Raw genomic sequence first — 22,286 nt, 5'->3', positions numbered from 1 at the left:
ACAAGAACAGAAGGCTGTTAAACTGGAGTTTAATTTTGCAAGAGTTTGATCTCATGATAACTCACATTAAAGGCAAAGATAATGTGATTGCTGATTGTCTTTCCCGATGTTAAATGGGAAACATGTATCTGTACTAATCTGATAGTCTGTAGTTGTGTAGCATGATAATTATTAACATTACTAACTCTATGCGCGGTTAAAATTTTCTTGGGAAAATTTTTTTTTTAGGTGGGAGGTGTTATGGACTCAGTGAAAGTCCCTTTAAGATAGAGAGTGTGTGTATGTGTGTGTGTGGGGCGTGCTTACGTCAATAGAAGATAAAGAACGTAATGACGTTGTTGAAGAAGTCAGAAGAAGAAGAAGAAGAGAGAGAGAGAAGGGAGAGAGACACCAGCCTGCTTGTTTTCTCTATCGATGGATGAGAAACAATAACTGTGTTTGCCACTGAAATCCATGTATGGAAGTTGGAAGTAATCTGGTGGAGTTCACTTTGTTGCTGACCTGTAGAAGGAAACAGGTATTTGTGTGTGGACGACCACGGTTCGGATGCTTTTCGGGGTGAGGAAGTCACTACCGAGTAAACACTGAAGTGTCGTTTGGGTTCCATCGTGGAACATTTGGATTTCGTATGTACTCTCTCTATGTTTTTCTACATCTACATCTTATCTTCAGACAACGGTGGTTGTTGAAGAAGCCCTTGCTCATGTTTCACCTTATGGCTTGCGGAACTGAACTTTAAGAACCATTCAGGAACTGGGAGTTTTGGACTTTGTCACACACACACACGACGAGTTTAGTTTTGGGGTTAACGTTCGAGGTTTAACATTCTTGAATTCTAACATACTAACATTTTTACTTTTATTTTACATATTATCATAAGTAGTGATTAATAAAATAGTTTTTAACACTGAATCATGCTCAGTGTGTTTCTTTTGTTGCTGGTTCGTGACAAAATAGTACTCCAAGTGTGGTCTAACTAGAGTTTTGTAAAGCTGCATCATCACTTCGCGGCTCTTAAACTCAATCCCACGATTTATGAAAGCTAACATCCCATAGGCCTTCTTAACTGCTCTATCCACCTGTGAGGCAACTTTCAGTGAACTGTGAATATGAACCCCCAGATCCCTCTGCTCCTCTACACTGCCAAGTACCTTGCAATTTACCTTGTACTCTGCCCTGAAGTTTGTCCTTCCAAAGTGTACCACCTCACACTTCTCCGGATTGAACTCCATCTGCCACTTGTCAGCCCAGCTCTGCATCCTATCAATATCCCTCTGTAAGTTCTGACAGCCCTCCACACTATCCACAACACCGCTGATCTTAGTGTCATCCGCAAACTTACTAACCCAGCCTTCCACCCCCTCATCTAAGTCATCTATAAATATTACAAAAAGTAGAGGTCCCAGAACCGATCCCTGTGGGACACCACTAGTCACTGCCCTCCAATCCGAGGGCACTCCTTCCACCACAACCCTCTGCTTTCTACAAGCAAGCCAATTCCTAATCCACACAGCCAAGCTTCCCTGGATCCCTTAGCCTCTGACCTTCTGAAGAAGCCTACCATGAGGAACCTTATCAACCGCCTTACTAAAATCCATATAGACCACATCCACTGCACTACCCTCATCAATCTTCCTGGTCACCTCCTCAAAGAACTCTATCAGGCTTGTGAGGCAAGATCTTCCCTTCACAAAGCCATGCTGGCTGTCCCTAATCAGTCCATGATTCTCTAGGTGTTCATAGATCCTATCCCTTAGAATCCTTTCTAACAGCTTACCCACCACAGACGTAAGGCTCACCAGTCTGTAATTCCTTGGACTATCCCTACTACCTTTTTTGAACAAGGGGACAACATTTGCAACCCTCCAATCCTCCGGCACCATCCCCGTGGACAACGAGGACTCAAAGATCCTTACCAGCGGTTCAGCAATCTCCTCCCCAGCTTCTCGAAGCAGCCTGGGGAAAATCCCGTCAGGCCCCGGAGATTTATCTGTCTTGATATTATTTAACAACTTCAACACATTCTCTCTCTTGATATCTACAACCTCGAGAACATTACCCTTACCAGCACTCCCTTCCGCGTCATCAAGACTCCTCTCCTTGGTGAATACCGAAGAGAAGTAGTCATTGAGAACTTCTCCCACTTCCGCCGCCTCCAGGCACATTCTCCCACCTTTGTCTTTAATCGGACCTACCTTTACCCTAGCCATCCTCCTACCCTTCACGTAGGTGAAAAAAGCCTTGGGATTTTCCTTAACCCCACTAGCCAACGCCTTTTCATGTCCCCTTCTAGCTCTCCTCAGCCCTTTCTTAAGTTCCTTCCTCATTACTCTATATTCCTCATGGGCCCTGTCTGAACCTTGCTGCTTATACCTTATGTATGCTACCTTCTTCTCCCTAACTATTCGTACCACCTCTCTCGTCACCCACGGTTCCTTCACCCTGCCATTCCTTCTCCGCCTGACCGGGACATATTTATCCCTAACATCTTGCATAAGATCCCTGAACATCGACCACATCTCCATGGTACATTTTCCTTCAAAAAGGACATCCCAATTTACACTCCCAAGTTCTCTCCTTATAGCCTCATAGTTCGCCCTTCCTCAGTTAAATATCTTCTTGTCCTCTCTGCACCTGTCCCTGTCCATGACAATTTTAAAGGTCACTGTCCCCCAAATGCTCTCCCACCAATAGATCCTTCACCTGTCCCGGTTCATTTCCTAAAACTAGATCTGGCATGGCATTCCCTCTATTCGGCCTGTCGACATACTGCATCAGGAATCCCTCCTGGACACATTTAACACATTCCATCCCATCTAAACCTTTGGCACTAAGCAGGTTCCAGTCTATATTTGGGAAGTTGAAGACTCCCATTATAACAACCCTGTTATTTTTCCTTCTCTCCAAACACTGCCTGCCAATCTGCTCCTCTATATCTCTACCGCTACCAGGGGGCCTATAGAATACTCCTAGTAGAGTAACTGCTCCTTTCTCGTTCCTTACTTCCACCCATACGGACTCTAGGGATGATCCTTCTACAACATCCATCCTTTCCATAGCCGTAACGGTGTCCCTGACCAGTATTGCCACCCCTCTTCCTCTTCTCCCCCCTTCCCTATCCCTCTTAAAACACCGAAAACCAGGAATATTCAATATCCACTCCTGCCCTGACGTCAGCCACGTCTCAGTAATAGCCACAATATCATAGTCCCCCATACTTATCCAAGCCCTCAGTTCATCTCCCTTATTCTTGACACTTCTTGCATTTAAGTAAACACACTTCAGTCCATCTACCTTACTACTTTTATAGCCTGTATTCTGCTTCTCCTTCCCCAAAGCCTCTCTACCTGTTTGATCTAACTTTCCCCCATCCCCTTCTTCCTCTGACCTACTCCTCCGGTTCCCTTCCCCCTCACAAACTAGTTTAAACCCTCCCGAACCACCCTAGCAAACCTAGCCGCAAGGATATTGGCCCGCTTCTGGTTCGGGCGTAGCCCGTCCTCTCTGTACAGGTCCCACCTTCCCGAGAAGAGATCCCAATGATCCAGAAATCTAAAACCCTCCCTCCTGCACCAACGTCTCAGCCACAAGTTGTTGGAGTCGATTATCAAGGATGAGGTTACGGAGTACCTGGAGGCACATGACAAGATAGGCTGAACCCAGCATGGTTTCTTTAAAGGAAAATCCTGCCTGACAAACCTATTGCAATTTTTTGAGGAAATTACAAGCAGGCTAGACAAAGGAGATGCAGTGGATGTTGTGTATTTGGATTTTCAGAAGGCCTTTGACAAGGTGCCGCACATGAGGCTGCTAACCAAGAGCCCATGGAATTACAGGAAAGTTACAAGCATGGATAGAGCATTGGCTGATTGGCAGGAAACAGAGAGTGGGAATAAAGGGATCCCATTCTGGTTGGCTGCCATTTACCAGTGGTGTTCTGCAGGGGTCCGTGTTGGGGCTGCTTCTTTTTATGTTGTATATCAATGATTTGGATTATGGAATAAATGGCTTTGTGGCTAAGTTTGCCGATGATACAAAAATAGGTGGAGGGGCGGGTAGTGTTGAGGAAACGGAGAGCCTGCAGAGAGACTTGGAAAGACTAGGAGAATGGGCAAAGAAGTGGCAAATAAAATACAATGTTGGAAAGTGTATGGTCATTCACTTTGGTAGAAGAAATAAACGGGCAGACTATTATTTAAATAGGGAGAAAATTCAAAATTCAGAGATGCAAAGGGACTTGGGAGTCCTTGTGCAGGATACCCTAAAAATTAACCTGCAGGTTGAGTCAGTGGTGAAGAAGGCAAATGCAATGTTGGCATTCATTTCTAGAGGAATAGAATATAAAAGCAGGGATGTGATGTTGAGGCTCTATAAGGCATTGGTAAGACCTCACTTGGAGTACTGTGTGCAGTTTCGGGCTCCTTATTTGAGAAAGGATATGCTGACATTGGAGACGGTTCAGAGAAGATTCACTAGAATGATTCCAGGAATGAGAGGGTTAACATATGAGGAACGTTTGACAGCTTTTGGGCTGTACTCCTTGGAGTTCAGAAGAATGAGGAGGGACCTCATAGAAACATTTCGAATCTTAAAAGGCCTGGACAGAGTAGATGTGGCAAAGTTGTTTCCATTGGTAGGGGAGTCTAGTACAAGAGGGCACGACTTCAGGATCGAAGGGTGCCCATTCAGAACAGAGATGCAGAGAAATTTCTTTAGCCAGAGAGTGGTGAATCTATGGAATTTGTTGCCACAGGCGGCTGTGGAGGCAAAGTCATTGGGTGTATTTAAGGCAGAGATTGAGTAGCCAGGGCATCAAAGGTTATGGTGAGAAGGCAGGGGAGTGGGGCTAAATGGGAGAATGGATCAGCTCCTGATAGAATGGCGGAGCAGACCCGATGGGCCAAACTGCTGACTTCTGCTCCTTTGTCTTATGATCTTATGGTCTTATGGTCACATGTACATCGAAACACTCAGTGAAATGCATCTTTTGCGTAGAGTGTTCAAGGGGCAGCCCACAAGTGTTGCCACGCTTCTGGTGCCAACATAGCATGCCCACAACTTCCTAACCTGTACATCTTTGGAATGTGGGAGGAAACCTGAGCACCCAGAGGAAACCCATGCAGACATGGGAAAATGTACAAACTCCTTACAGACAGTGGCCGGAATTGAACCCGGGTCGCTGGCGCTGTAATAGCATTATGCTTATCGCTATACTACCATGCCTGCCCATTATTTACTCCACCCAACATTTTCATCAAAATCATTAACATATAAGCAATAGGGTTGTTGTAGTGGGTGATTTTAGCTTTCCCAAAATTGACTGGGATTGCCTTAGTGTAAGGGGCTTAGATGAGCTGGAATTTGTTAAATGCACCCAGGAAGGGTTTTTTAAAGCAGTATGTCGTGAGTTCTACTGGGGAAAAGGCTATACTTGATACTTTAATGAATGAGGATTGGCAAGTGGTGTAAGTGGCTGTAGAGGAACTCCTTGTGAATCACAAACAGTGGCCACAACTCGTTAAGCTTTAAGGTTGTCATGGAAAAGCATAAGGTCTTAAATTGGGGAAGGGCTGGCCTTAACAGTACAAGACAGAACCTGGCAAAAATAGATTGGGAGCAGCTGCTAGAGGGAAAAACAACATCCAATAAGTAAGTGTTTAAAAATGAAAAAGTAAGAGTTCAGAGTCAGCATGTCTCTGTAATGGTAGGATTATGGAACCTTGGCTAACAAATGGTTTAATCAGGAAAAAGAAGGAAGCTATGTCCAATGTGGGAAATTGCCATCATGAATCTTTTGAGGTTTATAGAGGATACAGGAGAGATCTTAAGAAAGCAGTTAGGAGGACAAAAAGGAGATATAAAATGGTCCCGGTCAACAGAATTAAAGAGAATTCCAAAACCTTTTATAAACATATTAGAAGCATGAGGATAGCCAGGGAAAGAGTAGGCCCCCTCAGGGAACAAGAGGGAGATTTTTCTGTAGAGCCAGGATAAATGCATGGTGTCCTGAATGAATGCCATGTCAGTATACATCAGGGAGAAGGATGGGGAGGACAGAGAGTCAGCAGAGCTGTACACTGATAGTCTAGAACATGTGTACATCAAGAAGGAGGAAGTGTGAAAGATGTTGATGCACATTAAGATGGACAAATACCCAGGGCCTGATGAAATCTATCCCAGTGTGTTATGGGAAGCAAGGGAGAGATAGCTGTGGCTCTGGTGGAGATTTTTGCATTGTCTTTAGCTATGGTTGAGGTACCAGAAGAATGATGGGTAGCTAATCTTCCCATATTCAAGAACAGCGGGGGGGATAAGCCAGGAAATTATAGGCTGATGAGCCTTACATCAGTGGTATGGAAACTCTTGGAAAAAATTCTTAGGGATGGGGCTTGTGATCACTTGGAAATTCAGAGTCTGATTAGGGGGAGTCAGCATGGTTTTGTGCATAGGAAATCCTGCCTCACAAATCCGTTTGAGTTTTTCGAGGAGATTACTAAAAAAATTAATGAAAGCAAGGCAATAGATGTGGTATACATGGACTTTAGCAAGGCTTTTGACAAGGTTCCACATGGTAGGTTGATACAGAAAGTTTGGGCACATGAGATCCATGGTGTTTTGGCAAATTGGATCCAAAACTGACATAGTGATAGGAGGCAGAGGGTGGTGGCAGAGGGTTGTCTTTCTGACTGGAAGTCCGTAACGAGTGGTGTTCTGCAGGGATTGGTGCTGTGTTGTTTGTCACATATACGAATGAGAATGCTCAGGTAGGCACCTTTGTTAGCATGGACGAGTCGGGTTGAAGGGCCTATTTCTGTTCTGTATAACTTTATAACTCTATGACTCTATTACTTCCACAATTGCATTAAGATTGGAGAATCAGTACTTGCCTTTCCAGTTACACCTTCATTGTGTAATGAACAACAAAAATAATCCTTCAGAGGATTAGCAGAAGTGACATGGAGGGCTCTTTTATATTTCTCTGGAAGGTCTGGAGAATTCTTCAGAAAGTTTACTCCATTGTGTGTATGAGACTGATACATAACCCAATAATGTCAAGGTGACATTTTGTAAACAATTTCTTAAGGCCACTACTTAGAAACTGAGCAGCTGACATAATTCTTACATACCGTTTTACAAATTTGTAAATATTCTCGTAGTAAAAGAATGAAGGCCAAGCAGAACACTGGGAGACAGTTGTAGGAAGGATGATCCATGCCAATGATGTGCTGATCCCAAACATACAGCATGGTTTCCATGTTCAGGTATCCTATAAACACAATCAGGTCTTTCAGATAAGATAAGATATCTTTTATTAGTTACATGTACATCGAAATACACAGTGAAATGCATCTTTTGCGTAGAGTGTTCTGAGGGCAGCCCGCAAGTGTCACCATGCTTCCGGCGCTAACATAACATGCTCACAACTTCCTAACCTGTATGTCTTTGGAATGTGGGAGGAAACCAGAGCACCCGGAGGAAACCCACGCAGACACGGGGAGAACATACAAACTCCTTACAGACAGTGGCCGGAATTGAACCCAGGTCTCTGGTGCTGTAATAGCATTACGCTACACTACCATGAATTATGACCATTACTAAAATAGCTGAATGGTTTTTGGTTTACGACTGATGAAATAATGGTTGGGTTATAGGATCAAAACAGCTCCAAATGTATTATTTTTTAGCTGGTAAATGTAGCTTGGCAAAAAAATAAGTAAAATATGTGATTCATTTTTAAACTGATGAGTTTGCACATAGCAAGATAAGATGAAGACTGGATTTGGAACATTATTTACTGCTGGGAATTAATATCACTTCTTGGAGTTTAAGAACAATAGATAAATTTATTATTGAAGAATTAATTTTCTGTTGTGAATTTGTGTCAATTAACTAGATATGAAAGCAAATCCTCCAACTCCCCCTTTATGAATGTCCTCTCATTATGATCAATGGAAACACTTTAATAGTTATGAAAATCTCCACCGAATCTTTCCATAACCCTTGTGAAAGGGTATCAATCTTAGATTTTCTGGTCTCCGCTTACCTAAAGTATTTTATTCCAAGTATCATTATTATCTTAGAAGCTTTCATGAATGATTTAGATTTAATTGCAGTGGCTCTGATCAAGATTTTACAAATGATATGAAAATTACCAATATGGTTAATAATAAGGAAGAAAACTGCAGCATTGTATCTTCAGGAGTGGTCAGGTGCCCAAAAAGTGGTTCTGAGGCAGAAATCCTCAACAGATTTAAAACTAGATGGTTGTGCTGTAACTAACAATGTTACAAACTGAGAGTGGGTTGTGGGAATCAGCCAAACAGCTCATTATTTCCACAGCATGGATACAATCAGCCAAATGGCCTCCTTTGCCATAAATTTCTGGCCAATTCATTTTCTAATAAATTTCCTCTGCTTTCTCTCTATTCTTCCCAAAGTATGGTGCCCAGACCTGGAAACAATAAACACTGAATTGAGAATAGAAAGCACTAGAAATACTCAGAAGATCATGTTGAGAAACACAATTAACATTTCAGGTCAATGACTCTTCATCAAAACAAGCAGGAGCCTACCCAGTTTAGTACAACTTTAATAAGAGTCATAGAGTCATACAGCATGGAAACAGGCCCTTTGGCCAACTGGTCCGTCCCGAACAAGATGCCCATTCAAGCTGGTCTCATTTGCCTGTTTTTGACCCACATCCTTCTATCACTTACCTGTCCAACTGTCTTTTAAAAGTTGCTTTTGTACCTGGCTTAACCACTTACTCTGGTAGCTCATTCCATATACATACGTACCACCTGCTGTGTAAAAAAGTTGCTGCTCAAGTTCTGATTAAATCTTTCCCCTCTCACCATAAACCTTTGATTTCTAGTTCTTGATTCTCAAACCCTGGGAAAAATACTGAGTGTATTCACCCTATCTATGCCCCTCTTGATTTCATACATCTCAAAAGATGATACCTCTCAGTCTCCTACACTTAATGTTTTAAGGCCTCAAATCTCCACTTATAAAGCCCAGGGATCAATTTGCCTTTTTTAGGATTATCGACTTATCTTGCCACCTTCAAAGGTTTATGTATAAAATCCACTGTTTATTTATTCCTATGTTTTCTTTGAATTTTTGTCAAATTTTATAACACCTTAACATTTCTCTTTCCAAAATACATCAGTTCAACTACTAATTAATTATTCCAAGCAAAAACAAACTGCTGGAAGAACTCAGTGGGTTAAGCAGCATCTGTAGGGGGGAAAAGAACTGTTGATGTTTCTGCTCAATACTCTGCATCAGGAATGAGATTGGAGAGGGAAGCTAGCCAGTAACAGAGAGGAGGGGGAAGGGGTGAGATAGGGGCTAATAGGTGAGAGGTGGATGGAGAAGGGGTGAAGGATAATGGGCAGATGGAGCCAGGTGGGGGAGGGACAGGGATAGAATTGGGAGACAGAGGTAGGTAGGTGATAGGTGGAAGCAGACAAGGAATAAAAAGGCAGAATGAAAGTGGGTATGGGAGGACGAGGGTGAAGGTGGAGACAACTGCTGGAAGGTGATAAGCAGGAACACCAAGGCTACCAGTGCTGGAATCTGTTAAGTACGGAAGGTGATAATGGAAACTGTTAAAGGACAGGTAAAGGGCAAATGGAATCAGATGGAGGAGGGGGAGACAAGCAATTCTGCAGATGCTGGAATCTAGAGCAATGCACAAAAAGTGCTGGAGGAACTCAGCAGGTCAGGCAGCATCTATGGAGGGAAATAAACAGTTGATGTTTCAGGCTGAGACCCTTCATCAGGACTGGACTCTTCATCAAGCGGGGGGGGGGGGGGGGGTAAGATCCTTCGGTGAAATGTGTGGATAGTAGGTAGATGGAACCTGGATGGGGAGGGGGACGAAATGGCTGTGGTGGGCTGGAGGGGAAGGGATTATTCAATACTTTTTGAACATCCTACACAGCTTTAGACAGAAATGAGGAGGAATTCTCTACCCTGGAGAGCTATGGAAAAAATGTGATTTTTTGATTTAAAGGAAGGTCAAAGGATATGGGGAATAGGGAGGAAAGTGGCGTCACAGGTAGACAGGGTTGTAAAAAAAACTTTTGGCATCCTGGCATTCATGAATCAAAGTATTGAGTATAGGATTTGGATGTTATGGTGAGGTTGTATAAGACATTGGTGAGGCCAAATTTGGAGTATTGTGTACAGTTCTGGTAACCTAACTATAGGAAGGATATTTGTCAGATTGGAAGAGTGCAGAGGAGATTTACTAGAATGTTGCCGGGTCTTCAGGAGTTGAATTACAGGGAAAGATTGAACAGGTTAGGACTTTATTCCTTGGATCGCGGAAGAATGAGGGGAGATTTGATAGAGGTTTACAAAATTATGAGGGGTATAGACAGAGTTAATGCGAGTAGGCTCTTTCCACCTGGATTAGGAGAGATAAGTACGAGAGGACATGGCTTTAGGGTGAAAGGGGAAAAGTTTAGGGGGAACATTAGTGGGAACTTCTTCACTTAAAGAGTGGTGGGAGTATGGAACGGGCTGCCATCTGATATAATAAATGCGGGCTCACTCGAGTTTTAAGAGTAAATTGGATAGATACATGGATGGGAGAGGTCTGGAGGGTTATGAACTGGGTGCAGGTAAATGGGACTAGCGGAATAACGTTTCAGCACAGACTAGAAGGGCCGAATGGCCTGTTTTCTGTGCTGTAGTGTTCTATGGTTCCATGGAGCTGACACAAAGACCAAATGCATCATGCTCTTATTGAATGGCATAGTGGATCTGAGAAACCACATGGACCACTCCTGTTACTTTTTCTTATGTTTTTATGGTCAGCATTGTTAAATACCACTGCTGGTAGATGTGCCCTCTGAGTAGATGGAAGAAGCAAGGCTTTTGCCTACATTGAACACAGAACAGTATAGTACAACACAGCAACAGTTAGATTAGTAATTAAATGTCAAACTAAACTAATGCCTTCTACCTACACAATGTCCATATCCCTCCAATCTCAGCACATTCATGTGCCTATCTAAGAGCTTCTTAAATGCCTCTATCATATATGTATCCACCAGCACCCCCGGCAGTGCATTCCAGGCACCCACCACTCTCTGTATAAAAAAAACACTTGCCCTGCACATCTCCTTTGAACTACCCCCTCTCACCTTAAATGCATGTTCTCTTGTATTGGACATTTTGACCCTGGGAAAAAGATACTGGCTGTCTATGCTATTTATGCTTCTCAAACTTATAAACCTGTATCACAAGATCACACAGATCACAAGACAAAGGAGCACAAGTAAGCCATTCGGCCCATCGAGTCTGCTCCATGAGCTAAACTAAAAACTATTCCTATCTAGCCCCAAATTCCGGCCTTATCCCCATATCCCTTGATACCTTGACAAATTAGATACCTATCTATCTTCTCCTTAAACGCCCCCAATGATTGGGCCTCCACAGCTGTACTTGGCAAAGAATTCCATAATTTTATTACTCTCTGGCTAAAGAAATTTCTCCTCATTTCAGTTTTAAACCGGTACCCTCTAATTCTAAGATTGTGCCCTCTAGTCCTGGAGTTACCCACCAAGGGAAACAGCTCAACCACATCTACTCTGTCCAGTCCTTTCAACATTCTAAATGTTTCTATGAGGTCCCCTCTCATTCTTCTGTACTCCAATGAGTACAATCCAAGAGCTGACAAACACTCATCATAAGTAAGCCCTTTCATTCCGGGAATCATCCTCATAAATCTCTTCTGAACCCTCCCCAACATCAGTACATCCTTCCTAAGATATGGGGCCCAAAACTACACACAGTATTCCAAATGACGCCTCACTAGTGCTCCATAGAGCCTCATCAACACTTGCCTACTTTTATACACTATACCTCTCGAAATGAATGCCAACATAGCATTTGCTTTCTTTACGGCCGATCCGACCTGGTGGTTAACTTTTAGGGTATCCTGCACGAGTACCCCCAAGTCCCTTTGTACTTCTGTACTTTGAATTTTCTCCCCATCTAGATAATAATCTGCCCATTTATTTCTGTTCCCAAAGTGTACAACTGCACATTTCTCAACATTGAATCTCATCTGCCATTTCTTTGCCCATTCTCCTAAACTATCTAAGTCTCCCTACAACCTTCCTGTTTCTTCAATACTCCCTACTCCTCCACCTACCTTGGTGTCGTCTGCAAACTGAGCCACAAAACCATTACTCCATCATCCAAATCATTAATGTACAAAGTAAAAAGAAGCGACCCCAACACCGACCCCCGTGGAACACCACGAGTAACCAGTAGCCAACCAGAACAGGATCCCTTTATTCCCACCCTTTGCTTTCTGCCAACCAGCCAACGCTCCACCCATTCTGTTATCCTACCTGTAATCCCATGAGCTCTCATCTTATTAATCAGCCTCTTGTGCGGCACCTTGTCAAAGGCCTTTTGAAAGTCTAAATACACAACATCCACAGCCTCTCCCTTATCCACCCTATCTGAGATTTCCTCAAAAAACTCCAATAGGTTGGTCAGGCAGGATCTTCCCTTCACGAAACCATGCTGGCTTGGGCCTATCTTGCCTTGCACCTCTAGGTATTCCATAACCTCATCCTTGAGGATCGATTCCAATAACTTTCCCACCACTGATGTCAGACTAATAGGTCTGTAATTTCCTTTATGCTGTCGCCCACCCTTCTTATACAGCGGAACTATATTTGCGACCTTCCAGTCCTCCAGAACCATCTGGAGTCTATTGATTCCTGGAACATTATCACCAATGCCTCCGCAATCTCCAAAGCCACCTCATTCAGAACCTGGGGGTGCACCTCATCCGGTCCGGGAGACTTATCTGTCTTTAGTCCATTTAGTGTTCCAAGCACCTTCTCTCCAGTAATCTTAACTGAATTCAGTTCTATCCCCTGAGATCCCTGACTATCTGGTATATTGCTGATGTCCTCCACAGTGAAGACCGATGCAAAATACTCATTTAGTTTCTCTGCCATCTCTTTGTTATCCATTATAATCTCTCCTGCACCATTTTCAATTGGTCCTATATCAACCCGTGTTTCTCTTTTACTCTTCATATATTTAAAAAAACTCTTGGTATCTTTTTCAATGTTATCTGCCAACTTCCTTTCATAATTCATCTTTTCTTTCCTAATGACCTTCTTAGTTCCTTTCTGTAAGTTTTTAAAAGTTTCCCAGTCTTCTGTTTTCCCACTAATTTTTGTTTCCTTGTATGTCCTCCCTTTTGCTTTTATTTTAGTCTTCACCTCTCTCGTTATCCACAATTGTGCCATTTTTCCATTCGTAATCTTTTTTCTTGGAATATATCTATCCTGCATTTTCCTTATTTCTTGTAGAAATTACATCCATTTCTGCTCTGCCGTCCCTCCAACTAGCTTACTTTTCCAATCAATTTGGGCCAGTTCCTCTCTCATGCCACTGTAATTTCCTTTGTTTCACTGAAATATTGACACATCTGATATCAACTTCTCCTTTAAGATTTGAAACTGAACTCAACCACATTGTGATCGTTGATGGTTCCTAATGGTTCCTTTACCTTTAGTTCCTTAATCACCTCAGGTTCATTACACAGCACCCAATCCAAAACAGCCGATCCCCTGGTGGGCTCGTCAACAAGTTGCTCCAAAAAGCCATCCCGTAGACACTCCACAAACTCACTCTCCTGAGATCCACTGCCTTCCTGGCTTTCCCAATCCACCTTCATTTTAAAATCCCCCATAATTATCTTGACTTTGTCTCTCTGACACGCTTTTTCTACTTCTAGCTGTAACTTATAGTCCGCATCCCCACTGCTGTTAGGGGGCCTATATATAACTGCTATTATTGTCCTGTTACCCTTGCCATTTCTCAGCCATAAGGATTCCACTCCTTCTAGCCCTATGTCCCTTCTCTCTGTTGATTTTATATCATTACTAACCATCAGGGCCACACCACCCCCTCTGCCTACCCGCCTATCTTTCCAGTACACTGTGTACCCCTGGACATTCAGTTCCCAATCACATCCGTCATTAAGCCATGACTCAGTGATTGCCACAATGTCATATTTTTTAATCTGTAGCTGTGCCACTAGGTCATCCTTTTTATTCCTAATGCTACGTGCATTTAAATATAGTACATTTAGACCAGTATCTGCTACCAATTTCACTGTATCTCTATTGTTCAGCAAATTATCCTGTCTTTTCACCTGCCTGTCCTTCTTACCATCTTCACTGCACACTGTCTTGGACTTGTTCCTATATACCTCTTCCTCTACCCTAACATCCTGGTTTCCTTCCCCCTGCTAAATTAGTTTAAACCCTACCCAACAGCTATATTAACCATTCCCGCCAGGATATTGGACCCCTTGGAGTTCAGGTGTAACCCATCCTTTGTGAATAGGTCATACCTCTCCCAAAAAAGGTGCCAATGATCCAAGAATTTGAAGCCCTGCCCTGCACCAGTTACTCAGCCATGCATTCATCTGCCTGATCTTGCTATTCTTACTTTCATTCGCACGTGACACAGGTAGTAATCCTGAGATTACTACCCTGGAGGTCCTGCTACTCAACCTCCTTCCTAACTCACTGTAATCTTCCTTGAGGACCTCCTCTCTTTTTCTACCTATGTCATTGGTACCTACATGTACCAAGACTTCTGGCTGATCACCCTCTCGCCTCAGAATATTCTGGACCCGGTCCGGGATATCCCATACCCTGGCACCAGGGAGGCAACACATCATCTGGGTATTGTTGTCAGGTTCGCAGAATCTCTTATCTGTTCCCCTCACTAGAGAATCCCCAATAACCACTGCATTTCTCCTTGCCCGCTGGACCACAGCACCAGGTATGGTGCCAAAGTCCCGTTTGCCATGGTCTTCCTCTGTCGGGTCATCCTCTCCAACAGAATCTAAAATGAGATACCGATTTTTTGAGGAGGATCGCCACAGAGGTACTCTCCACAAATTCCTTATAGCTTCTATCTCCTCCTCACTCTCCCTAACCAGCCAAAGGTCATCGAGCTGCAGGTCCAGGTCCCTAACACGATCCCTGAGGAGCTGCACCTCAATGCACTTTGCACAGAGGTAGTCCTCAGGGAAGCTGGTAGTCTCCCAGGGTCCCCACATCTGGCACTCCAAACATAAAACTAATCCCAGATGCATACTGCTATGGCACTGTCTAATGTCACTAAAATAAATAAACTAGTAACTTGCCCTCACTCTATAAATCTCGCCTCTTCTCGCCCAAGCCCATTGAGCCAAAGCCCAACCACTCTGCTCCCTCTCACTCCACTGCCCGCTCTGAACACTGCCCACTGGATATGGCTGGGAGTCTTCTTTTTAAACCTCTCGCCTCCAGAGAAAACAATCCAAGTTTGTCCAAACTCTCCTCAGAGCACATGCCCTTTAATCCAGGCAGCGTCCTGGTAAAACCTCTTCTACACCCTCTCCAAAGCCTCCACATCCTTCCTATAATGGGGCAACCAGAATTGAATGCAATATTCCAGATGTGGCCTAACCAAAGTTTTAAAAAACTGCAATATAACTTTCTGACTCTTGAACTCAATGCCTTGACTAATAAATGCAAGCATGCCATACTCCTTCTTTACTACCCAATCAACTTGAGCAACCACTTTCAGGGAGCTATGGACTTGGACCACAAGATCCTCTGTACATCAACGCTGTTAAGGGTCCTACCATTAACTGTGTACTGTCCTTTTACATTGGATCTCCCAAAGTGCAATACCATCTGCCATTTCTCTGATCAGATCTGCAACTGATCTATATCCCGCTGTATCCTTTGGCCATCTTCTACACTATCCACAATGCCACTATCATTTGAATCATCTGTGAACTTACTAACCCACCCATCCACATTTTCATCCATTTATATATATATCACAAACAGCAGAGGTCCCAGTACAAATTCCTGCAGAACACCATTAGTCAAGGACCTTCAGCCAGAGTAAGTCTCATTGACCACTATCCTCTATCTTCTATGGGCAAGCCAATTCCAAATCCAAACGGCCAAGTCACCATGGATCCCATGCATCTCAATCTTCTGGATGAGTCTCCCACATGGGACTTTGTCAAACGCCTTAGTAAAATCCACATATTCAACATCCATAGCTCTACCCTCAATCACCTTCATCACCTCCGCGAAAAACTCAATCATGTTTGTAAGATATGACTTGCCCTGCACAAAGCCATGCTGACTGTCCCTAATTATGGTTCTCCAAATGCTCATAAATCCTATCCCTAAGAATCCTCTCCAGTAACTTCCCGATCACTGACATGAGACTCACTGGTCTATAAGTTTCCAGGATTATCTTTATTTCTCTTCTTGAATAACAGAACAACATTATCTACTTGCCGGTCTTCTGGGAGCTTGCCTGTGGCTGGAGAGGACACGAAGATATTGGTCAAGCCACCAGCAATCTCATCTCTTGCCTTGCTCAATTACTTGGGGTATATCCCATCAGGCCTGGGGACTTATCCACCTTAATATTCTTCAAGAGACCCAACACTACCTCTTTCTTTATTTCAAAATGCCTAAACCACTGTTGCTGGCAGAATCTCAGATAGCGACGAGGAGGCATACAGGAGTGAGATAGATCAGCTGGTTGAGTGGTGTCGCAACAACAACCTCGCACTCAACATCAGCAAGACCAAGGAATTGACTGTGGACTTCAGGAAGGGGAAGTCAGGAGAACACGCTCCAGTCCTTGTTGCGGAGTCAGCAATGGAAAGGGTGAGCAGCTTCAAGTTCCTGGGCATCAACATCTCAGAGGATCTATCCTGGGCCTAACACATTGATGCAATCATGAAGCAAGCACACCAGCAGATCTACTTCATTAGGAATTTGAGGTGATTTGGTATGTCACTAAAGACTCTTGCAAATTTCTACAGATGTACAGTGGAGAGCATTTTGACTGGTTGCATCACCGCCTGGTATGGAGGCTCCAATGCGCAGGATCGAAAGAGGTTGCAGAGGGTTGCAGACTCAGCCAGCTCTATCAATGGACACAACCCTCCCTGCCATCGAGGACATCTTCAAGAGGCAGTGCCTCAAGAAGGCGGTATCCATCATTAAGGACCCTCATAATCCGGACATGCCCTCTTCATGTTACTACCATTGGGGAGGAGGCACAGGAGCCTGAAGACCTGCACTCGACATTTTAGGAACAGCTTCTTCCCCTCCGCCATCAGATTTCTGAGCCATCCATGAACACTACCTCATTATTCCTCTTTTGCACTATTTAATTATTTTTGTAACTTACAGTTGCTGCCGCAAAACAACAAATTTCATGACACATATCAGTGATAATAAACCTAATTCTGATTCTGCATATTAGCACACTCCACTCTGATCTCACTATCCTCCACATCCTTATCCTTAGTATAAACCAATGCAAAGTACTCACTTAGGACCTCATTCACATTCTCCACCTCCAAGCACATGTTCCCTCCTTTATCCTTGAGTGGCTCCACCCTCTCCCTGGTTATCGTCTTGCTCTTAATGTACATATAGAATGCCTTGGCATTCTCTTTCATCCTACTTGCCAATTTTCATGGCCCCTCCTGGCTCTCATAATTCCCTTCTTGAGTTCTTTTCTAGTTTCTTTATAATGCTCAAGGGCCCTGTTTGATTTTAGGTTCCTAAACCTTACATCTGCTTCCTATTTTTTCTTGAATAAATTCACCATCTCTCTCATAATCCAGTGTTCCCTTATCTTGCCAGCCTTGTCCTTCCTTCTTACTGGAACATACCTGTTCTGTACTATGTGCAGTTGGTCTTTAAACACCTTCCACATGTCAGATGTGGACTGGCCCAAAAACAGCTGTTCCCAATTAACTCTCCCTTGTTCCTGCCTAATATTCTCGTAATTTACCCTGCCTTAACTTAACATTCTCCCACAAGGTCCATACTTATCCCTATTCATAGCTATCTTAAAACTTAAGAAGTTGTGATTACTGTTCCATAATGTTCTCTCACTGAAAGGTCAGTCGCCTGGCCAGCCTCATTTTACAATACCAGGTCCTCCTCTTGCTTGACTATCCACATACTGATTTAAGAAACGCTCTTGGATGCATCTAACAAATTCTGCCCCACCTAAACCTCTTGCACTAAGGAGATCCCAGTTTGTACTGGGGAAGTTGAAGTCACCCACGACAACAACCCTGTTGTTTTTGCACCTTTCCCTAATAGAACATAGAACAATTACAGCACAATTCAGGCCTTTGGGCCCACAAAGCTGTGCCGAACATGTCCCTACCCTAGAAATTACTAGGCTTACCCATAACCCTCTATTTTACTCAGTTCCATGTACCTATCTAACAGTCTCTTGAAAGACCCTATCGTATCAGCCTCCACCACCATTTCTGGCAGCCCATTCCACACATTCACCACTCTCTGAGTAAAAAACTTACCCCTGACATCTCCTCTATCTCTACTCCCCAGCACCTTAAACCTATATCCTCTTGTGGCCACCAATTCAGCCCTGGGGAAAAGCCTCTGACTATATACCCTATCAATACTTCTCATCATCTTATACACCTCAATCAGGTCCCCCCTCATCCTCCGTCTCTCCAAGGAGAAAAGGCCGAGTTCCCTCAACCTGCTTTCATAAGGCATGCTCCGCATCCCAGGCAATATCCTTGTAAATCTCCTCTGCACCCTCTCTATGGCTTCCAACATCTTTCTTGTAGTGAGGTGACCAGAACTGAGCACAGTACTCCAAGTGGGGTCTGACCAGGGACCTATATAGCTGCAACAATACCTCCCAGCTCCTAAATTCAATTCCCGGATTGATGAAGGACAATACACCATATGCCTTCTTAACCACAGAGTCAACCTGTGCCGCCACTTTGAGCGTCCTATGGACTCGGACCCCAAGATCCCTCTGATCCTCCACACTGCCAAGAGTCCTACCATCAAGACTATATTCCACCAACATATTTGACCTACCAAAATGAACCACTTCACACTTATCTAGGTTGAACTGCATCTGCCACTTCTCAGCCCAACTCTGAATCCTATCTATGTCCCTCCATAACCTCTGACAGCCCTCCAAACTATCCACAACACCCCCAACCTTCATGTCATCCGCAAACTTACTAATCCACCCCTCCACTTCCTCATCCAGGTCATTTATAAAAATCACAAATAGTAAGGGTCCCAGTACAGATCCCTGAGGTACACCACTGGTCACCGACCTCCACTCAGAATATGACTCCTCAACAACCACTCTTTGCCTTCTGTTCATATCTGTTCCTCAATGTCCCAGAGGCTACTTTGGGGGGGGGGGGGGTGGGGGGGAGGTCCGTAGTATAATCCTATCAGAGTGATTGCACCTTTCTTATTTTTGAGCTCTACCCATATAGACTCAGTTGATGAGCAGTTGATGAGCCCTCTATTATGTGCCTTCTGAGTGCAGCTGCAATATTGTCCCTAATTAATAGTGCAACTCCCCCAGCCCCCTTTACCTCTTTCTCTATCTTTCCCAAAACATCAAAACCCTGGAACATTAAGCACCCAGTCTTGTCCCTCTCTCAACCAAGTCTCTGTAATGGCCACAACATCATAGTTCCATGTACTGATTCATGCTCTAAGTTCATCACCTTTACCCTTAATACTTCTAGCATTAAAATAAACACACTTCAACCCGTCTGTCCCATCTTATCTATTACCTTGCTCCTGCCTGTCCTTCCTTACAGACTTACTGGTCATGACATCTACCTTCCTCTTAATCCCTCCACGTTCTGACCTCATACTCTGGTTCTTGTCCCCCTGCCAAACTAGTTTAAACCCTCCCGAGTAGCACTAGTGAACCTCCCCACCAGGATGTTGGTTCCCCTCCAGTTAAGGTGCAACTCGTCCCTCTTGTACAGGTTGCCCCTGCCCCAGAGGAGGTTCCAATGATCCAAGAACCTGAAATTCTGCCCCCTGCACAAGCTCCTCAGCCATGCATTCATCTGTTCTCTTTCTATTCCTGCCCTGACTAGCACATGGCACTGGAAGTAATCCAGAGTTTACAGCCTTTGAGATCCTGCTTTTCAGCTTCTTTCCTAACTCCCTATACTCACTGTGCAGGACCTCATCAACCTTTCTACCTATGTTGTTGGTGTCAATGTGCACTATGACCTCTGGCTGCTTACCTTCTCCCTCGAGAATGTTTTGCAGCTACTCTGTGACATCCTCGGCCTTGGCACCCAGGAGGCACACCATCCTTTGATCTCTTTTGTGGCCACAGAATCTTCTGTCTGTGCTCCTATTGAATCTCCTATCACTGTTGCCCTTCCTGACCACCCTTCTCTGCTGAGCCTCAGAGCTGGCCACAGTGCCACTGATCTGGCTGCTGCTTTTGCTGTACCCTGATGGGTCATCCCCTTAGCAGTATCCAAAAGGGGTTCACTTGTTGCTGAGAGGAATGGCCACGGAGAATGCTGCACTATCTGCCTGCTCCCTCTACCTTTCCTGGTGATTACCCAACTATTTGCTGCCTGCACCTTAGGTGTGACCACCTTGCTAAAACTCTTATCTATGATGCTCTCAGCATCCCAGACAGTCCAATTACAGCTCCAGTTCCTTAATGCAGTCAGTCAGGAGCTTCAGCTGGGTGTAATTCCGACAGGTGAAGTAGTCAAGAACACTGGCAGTCTCCTTGATCTTCAAAAACACTCACAGAAAATGTAATGCATGAAAACCAAAAAGTTATCATTTAAGTCCTCCAGACTCACCTACAAAAAGAGTACTGATCACTGGACGGAGAAGGCTTTGCAATCCTCTCAGTAAATCTTCCCTGGATTTGCTCTCTAAAGAGGAAAACAAAAGAAATCAATCTGAATAGCTTTCATGTTTTGGGCTCTTTATTACCTTTAATTTGTTCATTTCCCGTGTTATAAATCCTGTACTTTAACCAAAAAAAAGGGCATAGGTTGTATCAAGATATATGATTGAGGGATTAACCGATGGAAATGCTAACTTGGAAATGTCAATGTACCTTTAAGAACTGTGTGTATCATGTGGTAAGCTTCTTAACACTCTGACGTACAGCTCCTGCTGTCAACTAAGTGCTATCTACTTTCAATACAGGATGTTTTGTTGATAACTCTATCTTTGGTACTTGCCTTAATGAACAGCAATATAAAAGAGCCTATGAACACTATTATTAACACATTAAAACATAACTAAACATCAACAAAGTACTTTACTAGTTGTGAATCATTTTGATATGTTCTGAAATTAAGAAAGGTTTTTTTTTAAACTTTTAATGCAGCAATCAGGAAAGCTTTAACATAGGGAAAGGGAATCATGGCATGAGGTTGTAGAATATGGGCATGCCTGCCTTTATTCCAAATTAATCTGATTCCTCTTACCTGCACACCCCTCCCTTCTCTGCATATTCATGTGCCTATCTCAGAGTTTAATTAGTTAGGCACAACATTCTCAGAGCATTCTCACAGGGGAGGGTGAGCAGCCAGAAGTCATAGTGCACGTTGGCACAAATAACAGAGGTAGAAATAGCGATGAAGTCCTGAGGAATGAATATAGGAAGTTAGCGAAGAAGTTAGGAAGCAGGACCTCCAGGGTAGTAATCTCTGGATTGCTACCTGCGCCACGTGCTAGTGAGGGAAATGAAGACGGACATGAATCCTGCACTCAATGAGCTATACTCCACGATCAACAACCTTGAGTCAGGATACCCTGAGACCCTCTTCATTATCGCAGGTGACTTCAATCAGGCCAACCTCAAGAGTGTGTTACCAAAATACTACCAGCACATCTCCTGCTCCACCAGGGGCACTAACACACTTGACCACTGCTATACAACCATCAAAGATGCCTTCCGAGCCACCCCTCACCCTCAATTTGGGAAATCTGACCACCAGGCTGTGCTCCTTCTCCCTGCATACAAACAGAAACTGAAACAGTAGGATCCGGTACAGAGAGTCGTGCAGTGCTGGTCTGAGGAAACAGATGAGCTCCTACGTGACTGCTTTGAGACAGTGGACTGGTCCATGTTCAAAGGCTCAGCTGCCAGCCTGGATGAGTATGCCACCACCATCACAGACTTTATCAGCAAATGTGTTGAGGACTGTGTACCGAAGAGGACGATACGGGTGTTCCCAAACAGGAAACCATGGATGAACCGGGAGATCCACTCCCTATTGAAGTTGAGGACTGCTGCACACAAATCTGGTGATCCTCATCTGTACAAGAAATTGAGATATGACCTTCGGAAAGCTATCAGGAATGCCAAGAGGCAATATTGACTCAAAATAGAGTCCC

General features: G+C 43.9%; 1 protein-coding gene across 1 annotated transcript in view; it reads right to left on the bottom strand.

The window, feature by feature from the left end:
* The window catches only part of LOC127581248 (uncharacterized), a 195,530-nt gene that overhangs the window by 73,780 nt on the left and 99,464 nt on the right, over positions 1–22,286 (bottom strand). Inside the window, exons 8-9 of the mRNA XM_052035449.1 lie at positions 20,735–20,809; positions 7,128–7,267 (exon numbers count right to left, since the gene is read on the bottom strand). Coding sequence (XP_051891409.1) covers positions 7,128–7,267; positions 20,735–20,809 — 215 coding nt within the window. The remainder of the gene's footprint in view (positions 1–7,127; positions 7,268–20,734; positions 20,810–22,286) is intronic.

Source organism: Pristis pectinata, chromosome 21 (genome assembly GCF_009764475.1).
Source record: "Pristis pectinata isolate sPriPec2 chromosome 21, sPriPec2.1.pri, whole genome shotgun sequence".
Taxonomy (NCBI): domain Eukaryota; kingdom Metazoa; phylum Chordata; class Chondrichthyes; order Rhinopristiformes; family Pristidae; genus Pristis; species Pristis pectinata.
The sequence above is the reverse complement of the archived record's forward strand: the minus strand, read 5'-3'. Positions and strand labels throughout refer to the sequence as shown.